The sequence below is a fragment of the Notechis scutatus genome, chromosome 1 (assembly GCF_049901735.1).
Source record: "Notechis scutatus isolate UNSWTSFEM ecotype Mainland chromosome 1, rNotScu1.2, whole genome shotgun sequence".
NCBI classification, from domain to species: Eukaryota; Metazoa; Chordata; class Lepidosauria; order Squamata; family Elapidae; genus Notechis; species Notechis scutatus.
The window spans coordinates 257,118,763-257,141,573 of NC_142009.1; the positions used below are offsets into that span (position 1 = coordinate 257,118,763).

Below are 22,811 nucleotides of genomic sequence, written 5' to 3' on the forward strand. Positions count from 1 at the left end.
CATCCCAATGTCATCCTTTATAGCTGTGGTGGCGAATCTATGGCACACATGCCGGAAGTGGCACGGAGAGCCATTACTGCTGGCACACGAGCACTCGCCCAGAAAAGGTTTACTGCACATGCGTGCACGCCGCCCGCCCACCAGCTGATTGTTGGGTATCTGGCGTGCATGTGCAGGGATGCAATGGCGCGCAAGAGTCATTCACGCATGCGCAGAAGCACACAGCGCATGTGTGGGGGTCGTGTGTACATGCACAGAAGCACACAGTGCTGGTTGCGCACGCATGTGCAGGAGGCATGGGGGGCCGCACGCATTGCCTTCTGGGTGATGGCATGCAAGGACGAGCAGACAAGCGTGCGCGCAATTATCGGCACGGAAGCCCAAAAAGTTTAGCCACCACTGCTTTATAGTGTCCAGCTAATGGTCTTTTCCTTTTCCCCCGATCACTCCCAGTATGATTGCCTTTTTGAGTGATTGATATACTGAACAGTATATCAAAGATCATTATAATTCTATGCATTTGTGGTAGAGTTTGGATTCTTGTGAAACTGTCTCTACAATAGAACTAAAATATTAATAAACCCATTATTATTTAACAAAACGAAGCAGGTCAAAGAAAATTCCTGGGGACATAGAGCTTTCTTTTGGAAACATACTTTTTTTTTCATTATGTCTAATCAGAATCATTCAGCCATGTCTTCCTGAGATAAAAAAAATGGCTTCCATTTTTATTAGACAATTTTTGGAAAAAAATATTCAGGATTCTCACATAAAAGTACTATGTCCTTTCATATTTTTTTTACAGTTATTAGGTTTCTACATCTTTTGCTAACTTAAAGTTGTTATAGCACATGATAGGAAGCTTTTCTCTATATAGCAAAAGGATTGCTAGAAAAAACTGATACATATAAACACACACATACACACACAAAATATTTTCTTCATTTGGACACAATTTTGTTATACATGTAGGAAGATACATACCTTATTTGGGTTCTTTCATTTGGAACTGGTACAAACAATGGCTAATGTGGGTCTGTAAAATATGAATCTGCAGCAATTCTTATATTTTTTTCAACACTTTAAAATGAAGCTTAAGTAGACCTTACTGTATCCAGATACCAATATTTTCTCCAATGTTCACTGGAGCAGACTGCCACTTTCATGTGAATCTAAAACAACTTTTGATTAGGCCAAAAAAAAAAAATTGGAGTTTGCACATTTTTCTCCCTTAAAAGGTTATATCACTACTATTTTTTGATTTAAAGCAAGATGAAAAATATGTAATTCAAGAATTTGGATAGCTCCATTTCCTCCTTGTTAACATGTACAGGCATGACAGACTTTTGCTACTTCCCCCCTTAATGATACTGCTCTCACTTAAAAGGTAATCTATTAGAAATGTGACAGACTTTCCCCCCCTTTCCAACGTAGTTTCTTTCTCAAGTTAATTAGTTTGAAACAACAGGTCTTTTCATTTTGTCTGGGTGTCATTACTTGCATTGTAGCGACTTATATAATTTATATCTATCCCTAATCCTCCTGTAGTTCAGGTTAATGAAAAAGGTAGAGACTCCCAAATTCCCCACATATAGCTCTTAAAACATCAAGAATTGAAGAGGCTGCTTTTGACATACATTTTACACAAAATGTAGCAATAGCAATAGCACTTAGATTTATATACCGCTTCACAGTGCTTTTACAGCCCTCTGTAAGTAGTTTTACAGAGTCAGCATATTGCCCCGAACAATCTGGGTCCTCATTTTACTAACCTCTGAAGGATGGAAGGCTGAGTTAACCTTGAGCCAGTGGGACTTGAACTGCCAAACTGCCGGCAATCAGCAATCAACAGAAGTAACCTGCAATACTGCACTCTAACCATTGCGCCGCCATGGCTCTCTGTAGTGGACAAAACTATAACACACTACAATGTTTTGGGTGACATGCCAGAATTTACCAGCATAGGTTTTTGAAAGAACTCTCCATCCTCTCTTGATTTTCAGATGCTGCTGGGCTCATATGAGAATGGGGTGTGCTCTTGCAGAGCCTCTGGAAATTGCACAAAAGGACAAGAAAGTATCCAGAGCCTCCAAAAATTGTGTGAGAGATGAGCATGATTTTGTGCAGTTTTCAGACGCTGCGGAAGCCATGGAAGAACATTTTCTGAAGCCAATTCAATAGCAATAGAACTTACACTTATATATCACTCCATAGTGCTTTACAGCACTCTCTGGGTGGGGTTTACAATGTCAGCATATTGCCCCCAACAATCTGGGTCCTCATTTTACCAACTTCGGAAGGATGGAAGGCTGAGTCAACCTTGAGCCAGTCATGATCGAACTCCTGGCTGTGGGCAGAGTTAGCCTACAATACAGCATTCTAACCACTGTGCCACCAAGGCTCAAGAACAAAGGCCTCATGCCACTTGGGAGGTCAGAACACCAGGCTAAAGTAAGTGGCGTGTGGCAAATGCAGGAAATCACACATGAATTGGACTGTATTTTTTAATAAATTCATTTTTTAAATAAGTGAATATGTATTTTATTCGGGGAGGTTTTGGGTATGACATAGCAGTAGAGCCAAATTAGACATTTTCCAATGTTTGACACACAGAACCAAAAAGGTTTAACATCAGTGTATTATCACTTAAGAGTATCAGTGCCATTTTGATATGTGTGAATCCCAGTCAATCATTTCCTGCTATTAGAGAGCTTTATAAGGCAAGATAAAAACATCAACTTCATGGAGTGCTATTGGAAATGGACCCAAACCTACAAATAGAATAGATATTTAATAGATAATAGAATCAAATGCCTCAAATTTTCATTTCATGGTAAATAAGTCCTTAATTTATTCTTTTGTACTAAGAACAACTCTCTTATTAACCTGCCTTGTCTGAAACACAGACTGGCACATTTTCCAAACATATAACTAGAAGAAAATACCTAATGGTAAATTCTTCAAAAATTCTGAAGAAAAAAGTAAATATCATAAATAAGATAAAGCAATTAGTTTTGGAAATTCTTAATAGAAAGAGTCACATGCAAGGTTCTAGCTAGACATCTCCACTGGTTTAAAAATGCTAACTGCCATGCAATTTATTCTTCTACATCTGGAAAGAAATTTATAATACCTCTGTTAAAAAGGTCTGCTACTGCAAAATTAATAAGGTAGAAGTCTGACTGGGAAGAGTGCTAGCAAGCTGCTTCCCAGATATTCTACAAATAAGAAATAAAGATTTCTCTCAGTATTAAAACTGAAAAGATACTGAAAAGTATCTTCCAGTTCCAACACAATTTGCTATTGCTAAGTACAGCCCAACAAACATGTCTTTTGTAACTTTTGTATTGCAAAACAACTTCTTACAGGTATCAGTTTATTTACCAGAATTAAATGACAGTTAACAGTTGTATTAAAAATAAACTTTACTTCATTGTTCTTTAGCAATGGGAAAGAAAAAGGAGTATCATTGTCACAGCAATCAGACTAAATACTTTGGTTCAGTATGGAAGAAAAAATTTAACAACTGAATGTTTATAAATAGACACCCTATAATCACAAAAGCCACTCATGCACTAAAAAATTATTTTCTTAGTAACATGAGAGATTTGCATTGCCCTTTTTATATCTAAATAGTGTATATAGAACAACACTGCTTATTCATTCTGTTGGTTTTTACATAATTACTTAACCAGCTAGCGCCTGGAGGTTTTCACTTGTTAACCTGATTCAAACATTTCACCTGACCTGCAAAATATTATTTACCTTAGGAATGGAGTTAAATGTTTACTTTGGGGCTGCTGGGAGATAAAATGTCCACCTCAAACTACTCTCCTCTTTAACTCCTTGTTAAATTGTTCACTCAGGCTTTTAACAAGTGCTATCACTTTAACCAGAGGAAGCAACTTGCTATTTGGGAAATACAATCTGATAAACATTAAACCAAAGTAAGTAATCCAAAGTTGCAAGAAAATAAATACAGGAAGGATAGATCTATCAATGATTATAACCGCATGACCACTTTGTTTTTCAGCAAAATCCATCTCTCTAGCAGTAGGGCCTGACTTTATCTTTTCCTTTTGTAGGAGAGTTTGAATGGATTCAGTTATGCTTCAGCAATTGTCAATTCACAGTCTTTATTAAAGTTCAGAAAGAGGTAAAATGGGTAAGTGCTGGTTCTGGCCTATATTTTCCTTTAATGTTTTAGAGAGAAACTTAAAAAAAACCTTACACAAGAGGAAAGCAAGCCATCAATATTTTTTTTTCTGAGATGATCCTTCATGAATGTGAAGGAATCTACTTCAACCAAAATCCTAAAGTAAATGACTATGTTTTTAAACTGGAGGAGATATTATTAATGTTAACTACCTACGCAAATGAGTATCACACTAGCCAGAACTAACAGGTAACGCAAGAATCTATCTATCCTACCATCACTTCTTGCAAACCAACGCAGTGTTGATCTACAACAGACTCAAGATCTTCCAAGCAATATTCCTACCTTCTTCCCTCTGCTTCAGAGCCTGCCATTTCTTGTAACTGTTGGTTTTTTTCCACACTAGTCCCCCTATTGGACTAGTGAAAGAAGAAAGTTAAGAAGGATCTTGTATAACATTTAGAGAGGCATGGCTCCGTTTTGCAAAAATTACAGTGGACCTTCCACTCATGAATGCACTTACCGTTTGGCAGAATTATATGTCACATATACAATATCTGCATCTAAAATCTGCAGGGGGGGAGACTTCATTTCTTTTTTAAGTGTAATGTGTATTTCTATACTATTTATTTAAAGGCTGTCTATATCAGACGCATGTGGTGAGCATGCAGGGGTCGTACACGCATGTGCAGGGAGCGCACACACATTGCATTATGGGTGGAGGCACGCCTGTGCGCGCATTTTTGGCATGCAACAAGAAAAAGGTTAGCCATCACTGGTCTATATACTGTAGCAGCATGCCAGCCTACATTTAAAATTTTAAAATAGGAATTTTTCTCTCATATTTGTAACAATATTTGTGTTCCTTACCTATTGTTAAAGGCTGAGGGTGTTTTAACAGAACATAATTTTACAGAATAACAAGAGTTGGAAGGGACCTTGGAGGTCTTCTAGTCAGAGCTACTTTTTAAAATGACTTATAATGAAATTAAAATGTTTATATCCTGGGAATAAATATGCATGGCAAAGTACACTCAGGAAAAGAGATATCTTTCCTTCTAGAATAAGATATCATGCCTGCTTCAATCTTATGCACCCTTAAATCTACTGATTAATTGGTTTTATTTTGCTCAACAAGGCAAAACAGAGCCACTATCTTATCAGAGATAGAAATCAGAAAATAAGGACTCTCCTGCAACTGGGAAAATTAGAACCTTTGTAAAGAATGAAATGGCAAAGTTGAGAGAGTGATTTGGCAGAACTGAGGGAGTGATTTGTATCATTTCAGATGTAAACAAGAGAATACAATTTAAGCCAAACTTTGTAGGAGGATGACTACCTTAATGAGTAGTAGATCCTAAGCTTGGCAATTTTCTATTGTTTAATAGATAGTCTTTATAGATAGTCTTCAGCTTACGACCACAATTCAGCCCAAAATTTATATTGTTAAGTGAGAAATTTAAGTGAATTTTGCCCCATTTTACGACCTTTTTTGCCACATTTGTTAAGTGAATCACAGCAGTGGTTAAATTAGAAACACGATTGTTAAGTGAATGTGGCTTCTCCATTGACTTCGCTTGTCAAGAAGGTTGCAAAAGGGGACCACATGATTCCGGGACACTGCAACCATCATAAATGTGGGTCAGTTGTCAAGCATCCGAATGTAAATCACGTGACCAAGGGGGACGCTACAACCGTCATAAGTGTGAAAAATGGTCCTATGTCACTTTTTTTCAGTGTCGTTGTAACTTTGGAACAGTCACTAAATGAACTGTTGTTAAGTCAAGGACTATCTGTATTACATAACCTGTCTTCAGTTTGAAATGTCAATTGACAACTTCAAGATTTAAATTTCTCCATTTTGCAGCTTAGAGTCAAAGACATTATCAAATTCAGTGTTTGAAACAGCCACTTAGGAGCATGTGCATTGGGAAATGTTCTTGTTTAATAAAAGTCCATGAACATCCTATATATTTGACTATATACTGAAACTCAGAATTTCTGAAATTAAATATTCTTCTTTGAATCATCAAATGCTCCTCTCTCTACTTCTATTTGTATAATGTAATTTGATTTTGACAACTTCTGAACAGAAGGAAAATTTTCCAGGGAGGAAGATCTTGCAAAATTACTCTTCTATTCCATCACTCTTCTGTTGGTGGAAGGCTACTGGACTTGAGGACCTGCAAATAAGGACTATTTTTGTCTGTAAAAAAGATGCATTGTAAGCACCATAATGACCATTTGCTTAGCAACTGCTTGACAAAGTGACTTACCACCATTCCTCACACTTATGACTACTGCAATATCCCCTGCAGTCACATGATTAAATCAGGTAAAACTTCCGACAAGTAAAATCAATGAGGGAAGCCAAATTTGCTTAATGACCAAATGATTCATTTAATCACTGCAGTGATTCACTTAACAACTGTGGCGGAAAAGGTTGTAAAATGGGGCAGTATTCACTGAACAACTGTCTTGCTTATCCCACTGAAATATGTAGCATGGCAATGTATACTCAGAAAAGTTAATGCTTTTAAGTAATATGCTATAAGTTTAAATATTGGAAAAGCAGAATTGTTAATTTCTTTGCCATTTTAAAAAAAATAAAGCCAATTTAATTTTAAAATCTTTCAAGACAATATCCTTATTTGTTCCAGAATGTTTTTGGATTATGTGAGCATTTAGATAATTTTCCTACACACACATTTCATGTTCGCATTTTCACATATTCACATTTTTCAATCATTTTGTGTTGTTTACTGTTAAACATCTTAAGAACAAGGGATAAGTATCACTAAAGCTGACTCAGCCTTCCATCCTTCCGAGGTGGGTAAAATGAGGACCCAGATTGTTTGGGGAAATATGCTGACTCTGTAAACCGTTTAGAGAGGGCAGTAAAGCACTGCGAAGCGGTATATAAGTCTAAGTGCTATTGCTAATACAAATTAATTAATTATTGATTCAGCGTTAGGATTAATTTAACTCTAGTAAAGCTCTTCCTGTATGTAAATTATTAAAAGTTTAGGTAGTATGAAATTAATGTAAGTGGCTTGAAGAAAGGGGAAGGAAAGCAGTAAAATCTAACTTTTCATTCCTTCTATCCAAATTATTTCAATCTCCTAGTTAATTCAAACCAAAAATAATTTCATAAAATTATATCATTAGAGAGGTTGCAATTGAACAATAGGTTCAATTATCTTAGGAAAATAAAACAACACAAGTTGTAGCATAGAGTGAAATACTTCAAATTGCATATCACATCTGATCCTCAGGATATTCTACAGACTGACTGAAATAACAGTTTAAAGCTTAAGTGCCAAAACGTCTAGCTCACTTATCACTTATGAAGCTATTCACTGACTATTCATGTGCTGATATCAGAGTAGCCCGACAATCAGCAATGTGATCATTACCAGAACTTCAGTAGACCTCATACTATACCATTACATATGTATCCGTCACAGGAGAAGTGGCCTCTTTTTCATTCAAATATCACACGTGCTTTCCTGGAAGTTTCTATCACGAGATCCCAGAACTCAGCAAGCTAACGACACTTGTCCCATTTCAGGATTTACCAATGCATATTCCCAAAATGAAAAGTTGTCACAAAAATGGAAATCCATGGAATGAGAATTTGTAATCTAGTCCAGTTTATATTTGCTCCTCATAATATTACATAGCAACTGTAATTTAAAAAGTGTTTCTTAACATCCCCATCTAAGAATATATTTACATCTTTAGAATTCATTCTTGCATGCCATTATCCGTGACGCATACCTTGTGGCTCAAGGAAGCAAAATTAAGCAAAACTGTTTATACTTTTCTCCCTCGGTATTTGGTGGACTAAGGCCTAGCTGATCTAGAAAGCTAATAAAATTAACTTTTATCCAAGTTAATACTTGGATAAAAATCATATGGGAAGCTCAAATCCAAGGGCTATGTAAAGTGGTGCTCATAACCAGGCTAGGTTTCATAAACCAGAATTATTCAGAATGGAAAGTGGGGCAGGCTTGGTTATGGAAATCTTCACAATTGGATATGTTAACTTTAGCATCCCATTTGTTTCTAAGGGCAAGAATTCCTTGATCCTCCTGCTAAGTTCACTACAGTAGAGAGCAGGAAGGATTGTTTCATCATTAAGGAGTAAATGTGCAAAAGTTCTACATTTCTAATAATTTGCAAAGCACCATTCTCTTTCTCTGGCTCTGACAAATCTATCATAGCTAGATTGGGAAGTTCAAAAGAATCTCAGACGAAGACAATGACAAAGCATTTCTGCATCATGAAAAAAAAACAAAAAACCCACACCTCATCCCACTCTATTTAAATACCATATAGGTGTATTCATATTAGTCAACTTGAAGCATTAAACACTTTTTTTCCTGCTTCCATGAGAAAATGTAAATTATCCTTGGGCCTTGAAGGAAAAGGCAAGGGCCTTGTTTGCTTGTTTTATATCCCATCCTTTCTCCAGCTGCAAAAGCCACACACATAATATCCCAAAGGTGCTTTTGTTTCCCAACAGACAATTGGATGTTGTTGTTTTTCTTTGGAAACGTTTCATTTCTCATCCAAGAAGCTGAGGAATGAGAAGCAAAATTGAAGAAGCTTCTTGAATGAGAAGTGAAATATTTTAAAAAAACCAAGAAAGTCCATGCTTTTTTGAGGGGGGGGAACATGACCTGAATGATTGAGTAATCTCCAGAGACATATATGTAATACTTCCTCTTCTAGAACTTCCCCCCAACAACATCCCTGTGGGGCTGAGGAATTGCTATACATTATGCCATATACCCTGAGAGATAGATTTAAATTTAACATATTGCCAGTGACAGGAATTCCAATCAATATAGAACAAAGAATGAGTTGGTTCACTCAAACACCCCAAAAAATCCCACTCATAAAATTAACAGTATCTTCAGTTACGGTATTTCAGAGAAGTGATTTTCAGGAATGAAAAACAGTTTTCCCCCCTTTATTCTTCTATTGGCATTTGATTTTTCAAGGTAAATGCTATCTTACAAAGGCAGGGAAAGATTATCTCCATGGCCCAAAGAAAGACCTATATCTTTTTTTCAGAGTAGGGTTGATTTTGAGCTTGCTGATAAAAACTGAACCAGACAGCTCGCAGAGGAGTGGGATTTGCTGGGTTGAACATTTAAGTGGCCCTTTGATTTTTCTATTACAGGAACTTTAAACATTCATATAGTACAGTTTGAGGGGCTAATTTTGGATACATGTACTTTTCCAAGGACCAGGGTGTCAACAAATACTTGGAGACAAATGCCAGAAGAGTGTCCATGTTAATTGCAAGAATGAAACACACATACACACACACACACACACACACACAAAATATTCTAGGACTAGTTATAGAGTTATTTGGTTTTGACTATCTGACTTGTTTTTTCCATGAGGAAAGTGGAAATAATTTAGGGTTATAGTGTAGTCCTTTTGAATTCATGGATATAAGCACACTAAATGATTATATTTAAATGATGTTTATATAGCAGTGCTATTTACATATTCCGGCTAAACCTAAGTTATGTTTATTTTATGCATTCGGTACATATATATCCATCTTTCTTTCATTACTGTATAGACCTCAAGGTTGCATGCAAGCTATCCTTGTTAGTAACTCATCCAGATATTGACCAGATCCAAATTTTGTTAATTTATAAAGCAAAATATACCTTGCAACTCATACCTCAAAATTAAACTTCATTTAATGTGTTATGTTTTGTATGGTTCTTTTTCTAATCAGAAGGATGTATGTGGTTTTTCCCTGCTCTCATTTTATCTGCATAACAAATTTGTGGAGAACATTTGAGAGAAATTGATACAGTTATGCAGCAAAAGCTTCATGGTAGATTTGAATCTAATTCTTCCTATTCTTAGTCTGAAACAATTCATCCCAGAGACAGGCAAGCTAATATTCATTAAATTTGGCCTTCAGTTTCCATCTGGTACAGCCAACCTGATCAATGATAAAGGAACATACTTTTTTTAATTTGACAAAGTATGTATATATTTCGCTATGTAATACACATATATACCATCCCAATTACAAATCTCAACAGATTACATAATAAGATTGTAAAAGAACAGAGTAATGATAAAAAACAACCAACAGCAGATCAGAAAGGAACAAAGCAAAAACCCAGTAAGAGTTGAGACAATATTTTAAACTAATATCAAGGAATAGTCCATAATCTATCCTAACCAAAGATTTTACATTCTTATTCTCTTTCAACATTAAGGATCATGTAGTAAGAACTAAAACAAGGGCTATGCAATATTTTGGATTCAGTTTAGAATAATTATTTTGGAATGTGTGGAAGCAAAAACCCAGCAATTTAATCCTGGAAACAGATGTGGTGCCTTTAATAAGTTGTAGGCAGGTGCTGCATTCACAGTATGTCCCAAAATATCTCTTCTGAATTGAATTCAAGCATCACATAACCTTCTAATTATTACTTCTTAACCAGATGTTTATGTGGAAAACATATTTGCTTACATAAAGATACTTCCTAGTCTTCATTAGTTCCATAAAGTTGTTGCTTTCATAAAACTTTTTAGAAGTATTTATAATTTTTTTTCATAAATAAGTCAAATAAGTCATTAGACATATCTAATACTCCTTCTTTCTCCCATTTTTTGCACAACTCTTTGAGGTGGGTTGGACTGAGAAATAAGTGACTGGTCCAAAATCACCCAGCTGGCTTTCATGGGTAAGACAGGACTTGAATTCACTGTTTTCTGCTTTCTATCCTGGCTCCTAAACCACTGGACCAAACTGATCAAACTTTACCTGTAATTTAGGATAATAAATCTCTTGTCTTAAAGCAGTCCTGTAATTATACAGTATGTTTTCTAAGGTCTTTATAGCTTGGATTTGATCAAAAATGGAAATTCTACTGAACAAACTAACAATGTTGGAAGGGTTAAATAGTCCAAATGTGATACATTCCATTTCTTTGTCCGCATCTTGTTTGTGGATGCTCTGTCTGCCTCACCTCACCCTGCTCTCTTATAAATGCTAATCATCTGTTGCCAAGTGGTTTTTATTAGGGCTTTTCTAATGTAGAACCTTTTGTAGGCCATGCCCTATCTCATTTAGATAATCATTTTTCCCTCATGGAGAGATGCAAAGCTCCCAGAATTCCAAATGATGAACCAGGTTTCACAATTTCATGGTTATACTCATGCAATACTAATGATAAGCTCAAGCTATTTTTGGTTACTTGGCATCCTCTCAACTATAAACAATAAAGCTAAATATAAAAAGGGGTTCAAATGCTAATTACTGTGAACAGCATGCATGCTTGCACACACTAAAAGATAAATGAACTGTGAAGCTCAGCTGTTTTTGTGATGATCCCCATTAACCTAACAATCAGGCATTGAATCGATTTTCTACTTTCACAGCTCCTGATCTGCTATAGGAAGAAATGCATCTTGTAGAGCTATGTGGAAGGCTAATACAATAAACAGCAAGAAATCTTCATTCTGTCTACAATTTACAAGCTAGGTTTTAGCTTGGACATGCAAACTAGGCAGTTGGAAACATTACAGAAACTTCATTGCAAAAATATTAGCCAAAGATGCCTTCTTTTCTTTCTTACGGTGCAATGTCAGTTCAGTCTTGAATTGTCTCTATCTTGGAGCATGCAAACTTTATAAAGATTTAAAAGTGGCCTGGGTAGAATCTTTTTAAAAAGTGGAGCAACCTGGTGCCATTTAACTCTTTGCACTATGACTCCCATAACCCTAAAAAGCACTAGAGGAGATCTATGCCAAAAAGTCTTGTTCAAGGGAAGGAAGCTTGAAGACTTATTTGTTTATCTAGAAAGCTCTGGCTATAGTTGCTTAAAATTGGCAGCATGCTTTCCTACCTTCTTATGGTGGGAAATCAAAAACTGTACAGAAAACTCAGTCTAGAATAGTTAAGTATTGTGAAAACACGAAAAACATTCCACTTCCCAATCCTAAGGCATTAAAACACATAGCCACACAAAATGATGAGGCGGCAGTTGAGATACTGATATTGCCCACCTATGGTGGGCCTTAAGTTTTCCAAATATCTTAAATATGCTCCTAGGCAGGATAAAAATATCTATTCTTTCTCAAGAACAAATTTATTTGAAACATTTGCTCTTTTACTGATTTATTTTGATTAGCAGTGAGCAAAAATTTCTCACATACTTTGCCCTGACTTTATTCAGGTGGAAAATTAAAGTGAATTATTGATAGTTTGGAGGGCTGGAGGTGAAATTTTATAAAATTGATTGGAGGTACATGTATTTTTTTCTCCTTGGCAATCCCTGAGGATAATATTTCCTATTTCTGACTATTATTTTTCTCCATCATACTTACTATGTGCTTCTTCAGCTGTTCAATGCATTCTACGCCTAATTCACCTAGAACTTGCCTGTCAAATTCGGGGCATCACGTTGCTGTCATGTGACGTTTCACGATGTTTTTCCCATTCACGGAGCTGGAGTGGGCATGGCCTGCATGTGATGTATCCAGCCCACGAGCCATCAATTTGCTGACCTAGAATAACACAAGCTCTTCATCCAGTTTTCCGTTTCCTCATTTCTTGTTTGATGGCAGAAGGGCAATAAATAGAGAGTGAGGCCTTTAGAGAGTAACTTTACAGAAGCCCAGAATTCTGGTACATCAGGACAGCCCTGATAACAATATATGGTCTGTGGTTACAGAGGTTTAAAAATATACCCAAAATGGCATTTGTCCCTGTGGATACTTCATACTATTTTTAATAGATAAATCCAATAAACTCTGAAATATCTTTTTGCTAATTAATCTAGTTTTTAAATCATAAGAAAGGTATTTATCAATATCTGAAGCCATTCATTTTGTAATATGGCATATCTATTCTAAATTGCTTGTTAATTATATACAACTATTTTTTATTTTTATTTTTAAAAAAGTGATATAATACTGGATAGTTGATTTAGTCTCTATTAAAACCTTCAGAGTTATTGAAGTTTTGGAGGTAGCCCAAAGGTCCACAACCTAGAATAGAAAGCAGCTTATTTCTCAAAATGGTTTGAGATTGGACTTTCATACTCAAAGCCCTATGCAATGCTCTAGAATTAGGGAGGTATGTTTTCACGCTCTGCATGTATATAGTCGTATGCGTAAGGCCTTTGGACTCTTCCAACTTCAGACAAAGTCTCCTTTGAGTCAATATCAACTCTAGTGATCTCACAGATATGCCTATGTTGTTTTCTTGGCAATGATTCAGAAGTAGTTTGCCATTTCTTTTCCTCCAGGATGGCTTAGGACTTCCCAGTCTGGCCTACAGCTTTTCCTGTCTTGCAATCAGGCCTGATTCTGCTTAACTAATGAGCCAAGCTCAGCTGATTAGTTTATTCAGTTAACTAAAAACATTTGCACATTTTCCATTATAGTTGTTGACATTCTGAGTTAGTATATCATAGTAGAATTAAAAGACTAATACAATATCTCCTCTTCTACCACAACATTATGTAGTTTTACACAAAAAAGCTGTGGCCTTCTTATGAGCCATCTTACTACATCACAGCTTTTCTGAGCTTGATCATCCATATCAGTGGGATTTCAAATCTCCAGAAATGCAGAAGGCAGCAGACTGAAGAAAGAATCATTTAAGCAAACTCTGCTAAGTACATTTATCACTACAACCATTTGGGTGATGGGAAGCGCTACATAGGTAATCTGCATGCCCTTCACTGTAATTCAAGTCAAATCTGTAATATATGCATTTATCGCTTAATTGATTTATGTATATTTAAGCATATGGATGCTGCTTATGCTGTTCTGGTTTCCAGTATGTTCCATGGAAAATATATTTGAATAAGGCCTGACATTCCACAAGAAACCAAGCATTAGTTCGACATTCAAAAGATTATCCCCCCACTCCCCCAAACACAGTTTTAAAGTTCAGAGTTTGCACATGGATTTTCTAGCTTGGAATAAATGAGTAGCAATAGGATTTTCTCTCCCAACCAAAAAACTTCAGTCATAATTGTAATAAACCTTATCTGAGTGTACGTGCACCTTTGGATGCTAAACCAACATCATGGATCAATCCTTCAAGGTTGTATTGTCTCTCCCCTGCCCCTTTTTTATTTGACTTAAGAAAAAGTAGATAAAACATCTCCTTGTCTGCTTGCATTCCAGCTGCAAAAGTTGTGTAGAAGTCTTTCAATAAACCTATCAGCTCCACAAATAAGCTCTCTACCAACAACTAATGTTTGCATTTCACCCAACACCTTGTTTGTAGTATGAAAAAAATGCCCATCAGAGAAGAATACACGTATTGGTGGATTAAATATGCTTTTGGAACATGCCAAGAGAACCCACATGCTAATAAATTTTTGTATCCTACGAAGTACCTATTATACGAGGAGCTATAGATAAATGCTTTGCATACAAGGAGACTCAAATTCCACACAATTCCATCAAAAACAAAACAAAAAACAAAGCACAAACTAAATCTTTATCTACCACACAACTTTCCACAACCCAGTCCTGTTCAAATACATCAAAGTACAATTCCCATAATTTCCTACCAGTTTTTCCTTTACTGAGAACTACAAGATTTGCAGTTTAACATAACTGGTAAATACCAGATTGATGGAAGCTACAGTGGACAAAGGTTTTTCCTCAATTGTAAAAGTCTAGAAATTTGCTATTAATAAAAGGGAACAATACTATATTAGACCAAGAAATTAGCTTTATTTGTCATCGCACCCTGACGAAAAAAATGTCTGTTATTTTTAATTATTTCATGAGTTCAAACCCTTTTATAGTAATCAAATGTATTACTGATGTGTCAGCCTTAGCTAAGGTTTAATTCACATTATGTATATATTGTATGCCAATAATAAACTGGAATTATTTTTTACAGGTTCTAATTTACTATAATGAAAATAATAGAAAACTTAAGACTTCAGGAAAATTTGAATTTACAGAGGCAACACCACAGTATTTTAAAATGGAAAAATTAACTCATTATGTAATAATTGATACATGTTTAATCTATTTGATTTGATAAAGATGCAGATACATTTTCATATTAATTCTCTTATCTCTGACAAGGGACAGTAAATTTCCAAATGCATAACTTTTTTTCTTGATAGTCCTATGCTTTGGAGTAACAACAGTCTACCAGATCGTATGCTGAAGAAGGCATGAAACATCTTGCAAAAATAAAATTAAATCTGTAATATTTATATTTATACACATACACACACACACACACACTAACTTAAAACAATATAATCTGTACATATACTTTTGCATGCCATTTGTACTTATCTCACAATGGCTTGAGGGAAATAATAATAATGAAAAGAAAGCTTCTCAGTGAAGCCACTTTAAATAAAGGAGACTTTTTGGGGGACAAAGCTTTGTAATTGAACTTATCCACATACTTTTATAAGAAAAAATTATTGAGATGCATTGTCTTTCATTACTTGAATTAGGGTGTTCCCCCGCCCCCCAGCCAACAAAAAGGTAAGCAGAAAGTCTTGTTTGCAATGGGGACAACATTTCTGAAATTGTTCTCTTTATAAGATAATTTTTCAAGCCGTTTTCTCCTTTTTGCTATTATTGCTGTTATTAAATTTGAAAGTACCCATTAATACTACAGTATGAATTTGTATTTTAGTTTGTTAATTAGTTTAGAAAAGGAAGGAAGAATTGTACCTTTGCTCCATATGTTCTATGGAGCTATTCTTCTGTAGAGGCTATTTGTTTATTCCTTATAGAATGGAAAAGTCTAATGTTTACTGAGTCTTCTTAGAATAGAGAACAGCAGTTACTGCTCTTCAGATATTCCAACATTTTTGTTGCCATTACATTTTCATTGGTTAGAATTTTATTCTATTAATAGTGAATTATGAACATGACATTCATTTGTGTTATTGTATAGAATACGTTTCTGTCCTACTTTACTTGCTGTATCGTAGTTCAATTTTTGTCAAAATATTTCAGCCATACAACAGCAACATTTAAAGTTGAATATTTCTGCCTTGCAATGTTATTTTTTAAAATAATACATTTCTGTCTTGTATCTGCAGTGAAATATATTTCAAACTGAAAATTTTTTAAGTCAGACAGATCATCCTACCTGTCTGCATCACCAAGACCCAGTGAGGTGTTGCGTTGTAAAGTTTCCCTCACAGCAGCCATCCCATCAGGAAGTCTGTTTAATCTTCGAGTATAAAGGCCCAATCCACCATCAGTCATATACCTGTAAATAATAATAGCAATAATTCACCATCAGACAATTTCAAAAGACAACTTTACTTGGAACAGCTTACGTCCTGCAACCGTTATCTGTAACACCATCAAACATCCCCATCTGCCTATCCCAAGTCCTTGGGAAGGACTTGATAGATGGACAAAAATGCCACATTCAGCCTGAACATCTCACTGATTGTGCAACAAATCAAAAGCTAAGCAGGCAAATGGGTCAAAATAATATGTACAGATCTAAATTCTGTGGATTACCATGTACCACCTATTTGAGTTAATTCTGGCACAAACTGCAATATCTTTTGATTAGTTAGTTTATATTCATCATATAAAAGTCTGAAAAAATGAGAGTTTGGCACAGATATATGATATTAATAACATTTTCTACCAGGAAATGCTAGTATTAATTTGCTTACTGACTTAAATCTGACATTTTTCTTCATAACTAAAGAGGTTAGATAACACTTACATTTAGTACTGCGGAATGTATAATTGTTAAAGTTTCTGTGATAAACTGCTTCCATGAAGTACAATTAAGGTGCAGCAAGCATTCTACTCATAGTTATAAAGTAACTAGCTTCCAAGTTACTATTATATCTCTTGTTTGAGCACCAAATCCAGAGCCTCAGTTAATGCATACTTGGAGAACCAATGGCCTATCCTTTACTGCACTGCCATCCCTAATGTTTTCAGATAGAGAAATAAGCACAGAAAAAGGCAATAAACTCAGAACTATTTGAGAGAATCATTTCCACATGAATACTGAGTTACTTGGTTTTATGGATAGTATCTGGAGAATGTGATTTACAAAAGACTTTGGATGTAAAGAATATGTGGTGGGATTCAAAATTTTTTACTACCGGTTCTGTGGGCATGGCTTGGTGGGCATGGCAGGGGAAGGATACTAAAATCTCCATTCTCACCCCACCCCAGGGAAAGGATACTGAAAAATCTCAATTCCCTTCCCACTCCTGGGGGAAGGTTACTGCAAAATCCCATTCCCTCCCCACCCCACTAACCTACTTTCCAGCTCCGTTTTCCTGTGCAGGGCAACAAAAGAAGAGCCAGCTGATCAGCTGGGTCTCGGAAGGCAGAGAATAGATGGGTGCGGGGCCAGTCAGAGATAGTATTTGCCAGTTCTCTGAACTACTCAAAATTTCTGCTACTGATTCTCCAGAACTGGTCAGAACCTGTTGAATACCACCTCTGGTGTTAGCCCACAAAGGAAGTTCTGATATTTATGTGAGCCTCCTTTCCAGAACATATTGTAGTGTGTAGAAGTTGAACATTCCTGGCCTAGAAGACACAGCTCCCCAAAGGCCACTGAATACAAACCACTCAGCTCTACTAGAATTACTGCTTACTTTTAACCATGAGAAAAAAACAGTTCCTAGGAACTTTCTTCAAAGAATTTAATCTCTTGTCTGCAGACAGCAGATAGGTGTAGTTCCTCTACACCTATGAACAAATGAATAAAAACAACACCTTTTATGTGTCAGTGTACAAATATTTAACTCTTCCAATAATTGTTTTGAAGTACCCATTAGCAATTAAGGATGAAACCAAACCAACTTTAACAGAGAATGCTTTTACAGAACGCTGATACTGGATATAGTCCCACTGAATTCCGGAAGTATCAGGATATTAGTGGTATTAGAGAGTAAAAGCCTCTTGGGAATTGTAAAAAAAAAATCAGAAAATACCTCACATTGGTCTCAAAATCTACCACATACAGATTGTCAAGTCTGCTCTGCCAGAGTTTGATAATGGTAACAGAATAGGAAACCTACTGGTATTTTTTAAACAATCCAGACTGGTTTGCTATATCATTGTATTTTGCTAATTTAATCATTGATCTGTTTTAGTTGCTTTCTAATATTACAGAGAAACTGAATCTTTATAGAAACATTTGTCAGCCTGGTATTTTGACTCCATTACCCACTTTGATCCAGGAAAAAAAAAAGGGGGGGGGAGTTTAAAGGTCCCAAGAGAATATAACCAAAAATGGAGGAGAAAATAGTATGTCCCTATGTTTATGCGCATCTTGACTAATTCATGTAAGAGAGGAAACTCTACCTAAGCAAATTCTACTAATTTACCCGATGAATGCAATTAATGAAAGTCTTGGCAGGAATCCCAATCCAATTCCCATCACAACATACTGTACATCAGATTAAATATCCCATCACAACATACATCAGATTAAATATTACCAGTCTGTTCCTTGTTATAACTTTTTCCTGTAGTACAGCTTCTATAAAGCCAAATCAGATGCCCTTAATTATTGCATCTAGGCATGAATTTCTATGCAGTTCCCTGTAGTCCCTACCCATAAATCCAGAATTACTGTTAATTGGTGTGCTTTATTTTGTAACTTGCTGAATGACTGAACAGGAAGAACTTAGAAGATTTTGGCAACCCAATTGGGATAGCCAAACATAAGAAGAAGAGCCAGGCATGGGAGATTGTTCATTGTTTGCTAATGGTAATTCACTGCCAACTGCTGCTAACAATTTCCTGAATACAGGAAATAATTATTCCATTCTACTCTGCTCTAGCCAGATCTAATATGGAATACTGTGTCCAGTTCTGGACACCACATTGTCCACATTGAAGGATACCGTTCATTCATGCACCATTCTGACTGACTTAGAACCTCTCATACACTCCTGCGGCTCCCACGCATTCTTCTTGAACCACACCATTCTCCACATCCCACTTTATCCATGTGGCAATTCTTATACAGCCCCATGGCCCCAAGACAGGACTAGTACTGTCCTCAGCATTAAAATATAACAAAAAGTCTAGATCCAAACCATTATTGTTTAAGCAGGATGGTTTCAACAAACGGAACCCCCACAATTATCTTCACATTTTAAATAAATTCACAGCAATGATTAGAGAACAGAGTATTTCAGACCATAGGATAACATGCCATTTCCAAATTCATTGTAAAATCCAAGCAGCAGACATAATTCAGTACCAATATTAATACTGTATCAAAGTATTTCTTATAGACTTTTTATAGATTTTCACTTAAGAAAAAACTAATCTGAACATGTTTGGAGTTTATGATTCTCAACATGCTTTCTGATATAGTACCCCAAACCATATCAATATTTTCAGCACACGAAGATTAACAGATTGTAAATTGCCACTGAGCCAAATTTTTGAATGAAGTTTTCATCTTAAAAATAGAAATGAAGGAGTAAAACAAACAGACAATGAAACAGAACCGAAAAGTTCTGATAGGCTGCATTTTAGAAGCTTTTGAAGTAATCTTAATAACCTTAATTCACATAAGGTTTAAGAGTTCATATTAAACTGGATTGCTGAAATTAAAGTTTTTTCATGTAACTAACACAAACAAATGAAGTCCAAACATAAAAATGTTTTTTTAATTATGCACATCATACTTAAAATAAATTATACAGGTTTTAAAATCAACTGCAGTTTAAATGTCTATTGCTATGGACATTTAACAACAACAACAAATCCTTAAGCTAGTTTTCCTCAAACTTCTTGGGGCTACAACCTTCTGAAATGCATAGTCCAAAGAGTTTACAGTACAATCCCATTGATCAAGTGCCAGATTGTGGAAAGCGATCCTAATTTACAGATTGGTGAAAATGTCCCAGGCGTCTCTGAATTTGAATTCCCCCTTCTCTTCTGCTAGATTCTGTACAATTCAACAATACAAATCCAACTATGCAAACAAGCAAAAAAAGAAAACAGTGAAGTTGATACTTTTGGTAAACGTTCAGCAAAATAACATACTTTACTAAGTCATGAATGAAGCGTTATTTCCTTTCAATCTTTCTGTTGCCAGTCTGAAAACACTGGCCAAATTATCTGAAGAGTCTGAATATGTTCTTCAGTTCTGCAAAGTTTGCTGCCATTGACTGACTTTTCTTTTAAAGACTCTTCTTTGCCAAAGAAGAGGAAGAGGAAGAGGAAGAGGAAGAGGAAGAGGAAGAGGAAGAAGAAGAAGAAGAAGAAGAAGAAGAAGAAGAAGAAGAAGAAGAAGAAGAAGAAGAAGAAGAGAAGGAAGCTTCCTATCAGACAATTTAAATGTTGCAGCTTCTATGCTGATGTTCTTGCAGTAAATGGAAAAAATAGTGCTTTGTTCAGCACTGACCCCATTTCTGCCTTCTGGGGGAAAAAATCACTGAATTACACTGTCAGCTATAATAGACAACCCCAAACTATAATGCCCCAAACAAGATATAAACTTCAGAAGCAACAAGGAGGAAAAAGGAAAACGCAATGGATGTAAATCAGCTCTGAAGAATCTCTACTGGTGCAAGAACAATAAACAATTGTCCCTCTGGAGTGTCACAAAGAGGTTGCTAAGCTAGTTAAAACTAGGGAGAGGACTATTCTCAGTTCTGCTCTGTCCATGGGGACAAGACACAATACTTTCCCCTCAACTGCATAAACAAGGACGTCAGTTTCAACGGCAGTGAGAGAAGCAAGACTCCAATCTTTCATTTATTACATTTGTTTGCAAGACTTTACAGACCTCAGCCTTAATATGGGAAAAGCAAATGCAAGCGTTATGTAAGAAACAAGGGCTTTACAATGTGGTTTTTTTAAAAATAAGAAAATAATTTAAAAAAAAAAGATGTGCTAGTGAGTGTGTGTGCATGCATATTAGTGTGTATACAGAGATGCCCAGGCATTCCATGAATAGATTTGCTACCATCACTATATTCAACAGAGGTCTACAGTGAATCCTTTTGTGGTAAACAACTTTTCAAGGCCTGTTTGTTATAGTCAATTTTAACTCTCGTAGAAGTTGATACAGAAATGTAGACCAAATATTTGTTTGTTTGTTTATGACATTTATATTGCCGCCTATTCGCATATGGCGACTCAAGTCAGCTTACAAGAATATAAAAACATCATATAAAAAACAATAAAACTAATAAAAGAGAGAAGCATATATAATAATATGGTAATAACACTGAAGCAAATTAAATACTTTTAAAACCACTGATTTTTGTAGGACAACTAATAATATACCTACAAATTTCTCTTGAGATCTGTGAGTAGATTAGATAATTACAGAATTATTCCTGTAAACCAGCATCCTCTAACATGATGCTAGATTGTTTTGGACTCCAACACCCATTGTTCCTACTATCAGAGAACTGGGTAGGAGAAGGTAGTATCATCCAGGCAGCCATGTTTAGCTGATGTCAGGCCAGATGACATAAATCCAGTTAAATGTGCAATGAGTTACTGTCTTCCTTTAAAAAAAAAAAATCTCCCTTCCTATCTGCTTTGCTCTGCTTTGCTCCAGACTTTATAATTCCAGGCAAAAAGATGCAATGTGGTGCTAAAAGAACCCTGACACATAGCAGAGAGGTGGGGGTGGGGGGCATTCCTATTTCTAATCGGGAGCCCAGAGTGGTCAAGCGTACACAGGGAAAACAGGACCAGGTAAAAGTGGCATGAAGAAAGTACAGATGGATGCGCAGATAGGCAGCAATGGCAATTCACAGAAGAGGGAACAATTTGAGGTCAACATGTATCTAGCATTCTTCCTCCTCAGTGCAAAAGTAATATATATGAGCTGAGTACCTGTTAGGAATAACATGGTTACCTAACTTAGTTTGGGTAAAATAATATATATAGACTATGATAGTGTTTGTCACTTTAAATGCAAACATGTATTTTGGGTGCGGTTAAAAAAAATCACCATAAGAGGGAGCAAGAGAGCTTACTGTTTGCTAGCTTTTACTGGATTGCTGACAATGATGGATTGATGGTGATAACTGCGTGTTTCCCTGCTATTACTGAACGAAGAAAAGAGGTTTGATTTTCTTCATATCTCTACTGCAAAAAGAGATATATTACTGGACTGATTATTTGTAAGTTTACTGACCTCTTTTTCGACACTGGACTTTGCAACTAGTGTATGATATATGGACTGTTTGACTATGCTATAACTCTGACTGGAATAAAAACTATTTAACTGGCACAGTGTATCTGTTTTACTGAGTGTAAGCTACAACAACGTTTATCTCATATATTTGCCTGCCTGCCTGACTGCCGTTGCACATTCTGCTAGGTGTATATCCCTAACAGTACCAGGCCATCACAAGACAACAACAACAACAACAACTTTGAGCCTTAAAGCTTCAATAGTAACAAAATATAGAGCCTGAAGATTAATGAACAGCTCTTGCAGAAGCAAACCCCTGCATGTGTACACCAGACATACTCAGACTAGTACATCAGTGTGTACACAACGAAAGCTGTGTTCACAAATCAGAACTGGATTGCCTAATTTAGAGAATAACCTTTTATCTGTAACAGAATCTTCTGGCCAGTCAGTTTATACATTACTTGTATAAAAATCTGGGAATGAAAAGAA

The 22,811-nt window shown here is 35.9% G+C and overlaps 1 protein-coding gene across 8 annotated transcripts in view; it reads right to left on the reverse strand.

Moving 5' to 3' along the window:
- Window positions 1-22,811, reverse strand: part of NAV2 (neuron navigator 2) — a 599,301-nt gene that overhangs the window by 95,585 nt on the left and 480,905 nt on the right. For all 8 annotated transcript variants that reach the window (XM_087951112.1, XM_087951110.1, XM_087951111.1 and 5 more), the window contains one exon: window positions 16,302-16,424. In XM_087951112.1, coding sequence (XP_087807238.1) covers window positions 16,302-16,424 — 123 coding nt within the window. The remainder of the gene's footprint in view (window positions 1-16,301; window positions 16,425-22,811) is intronic.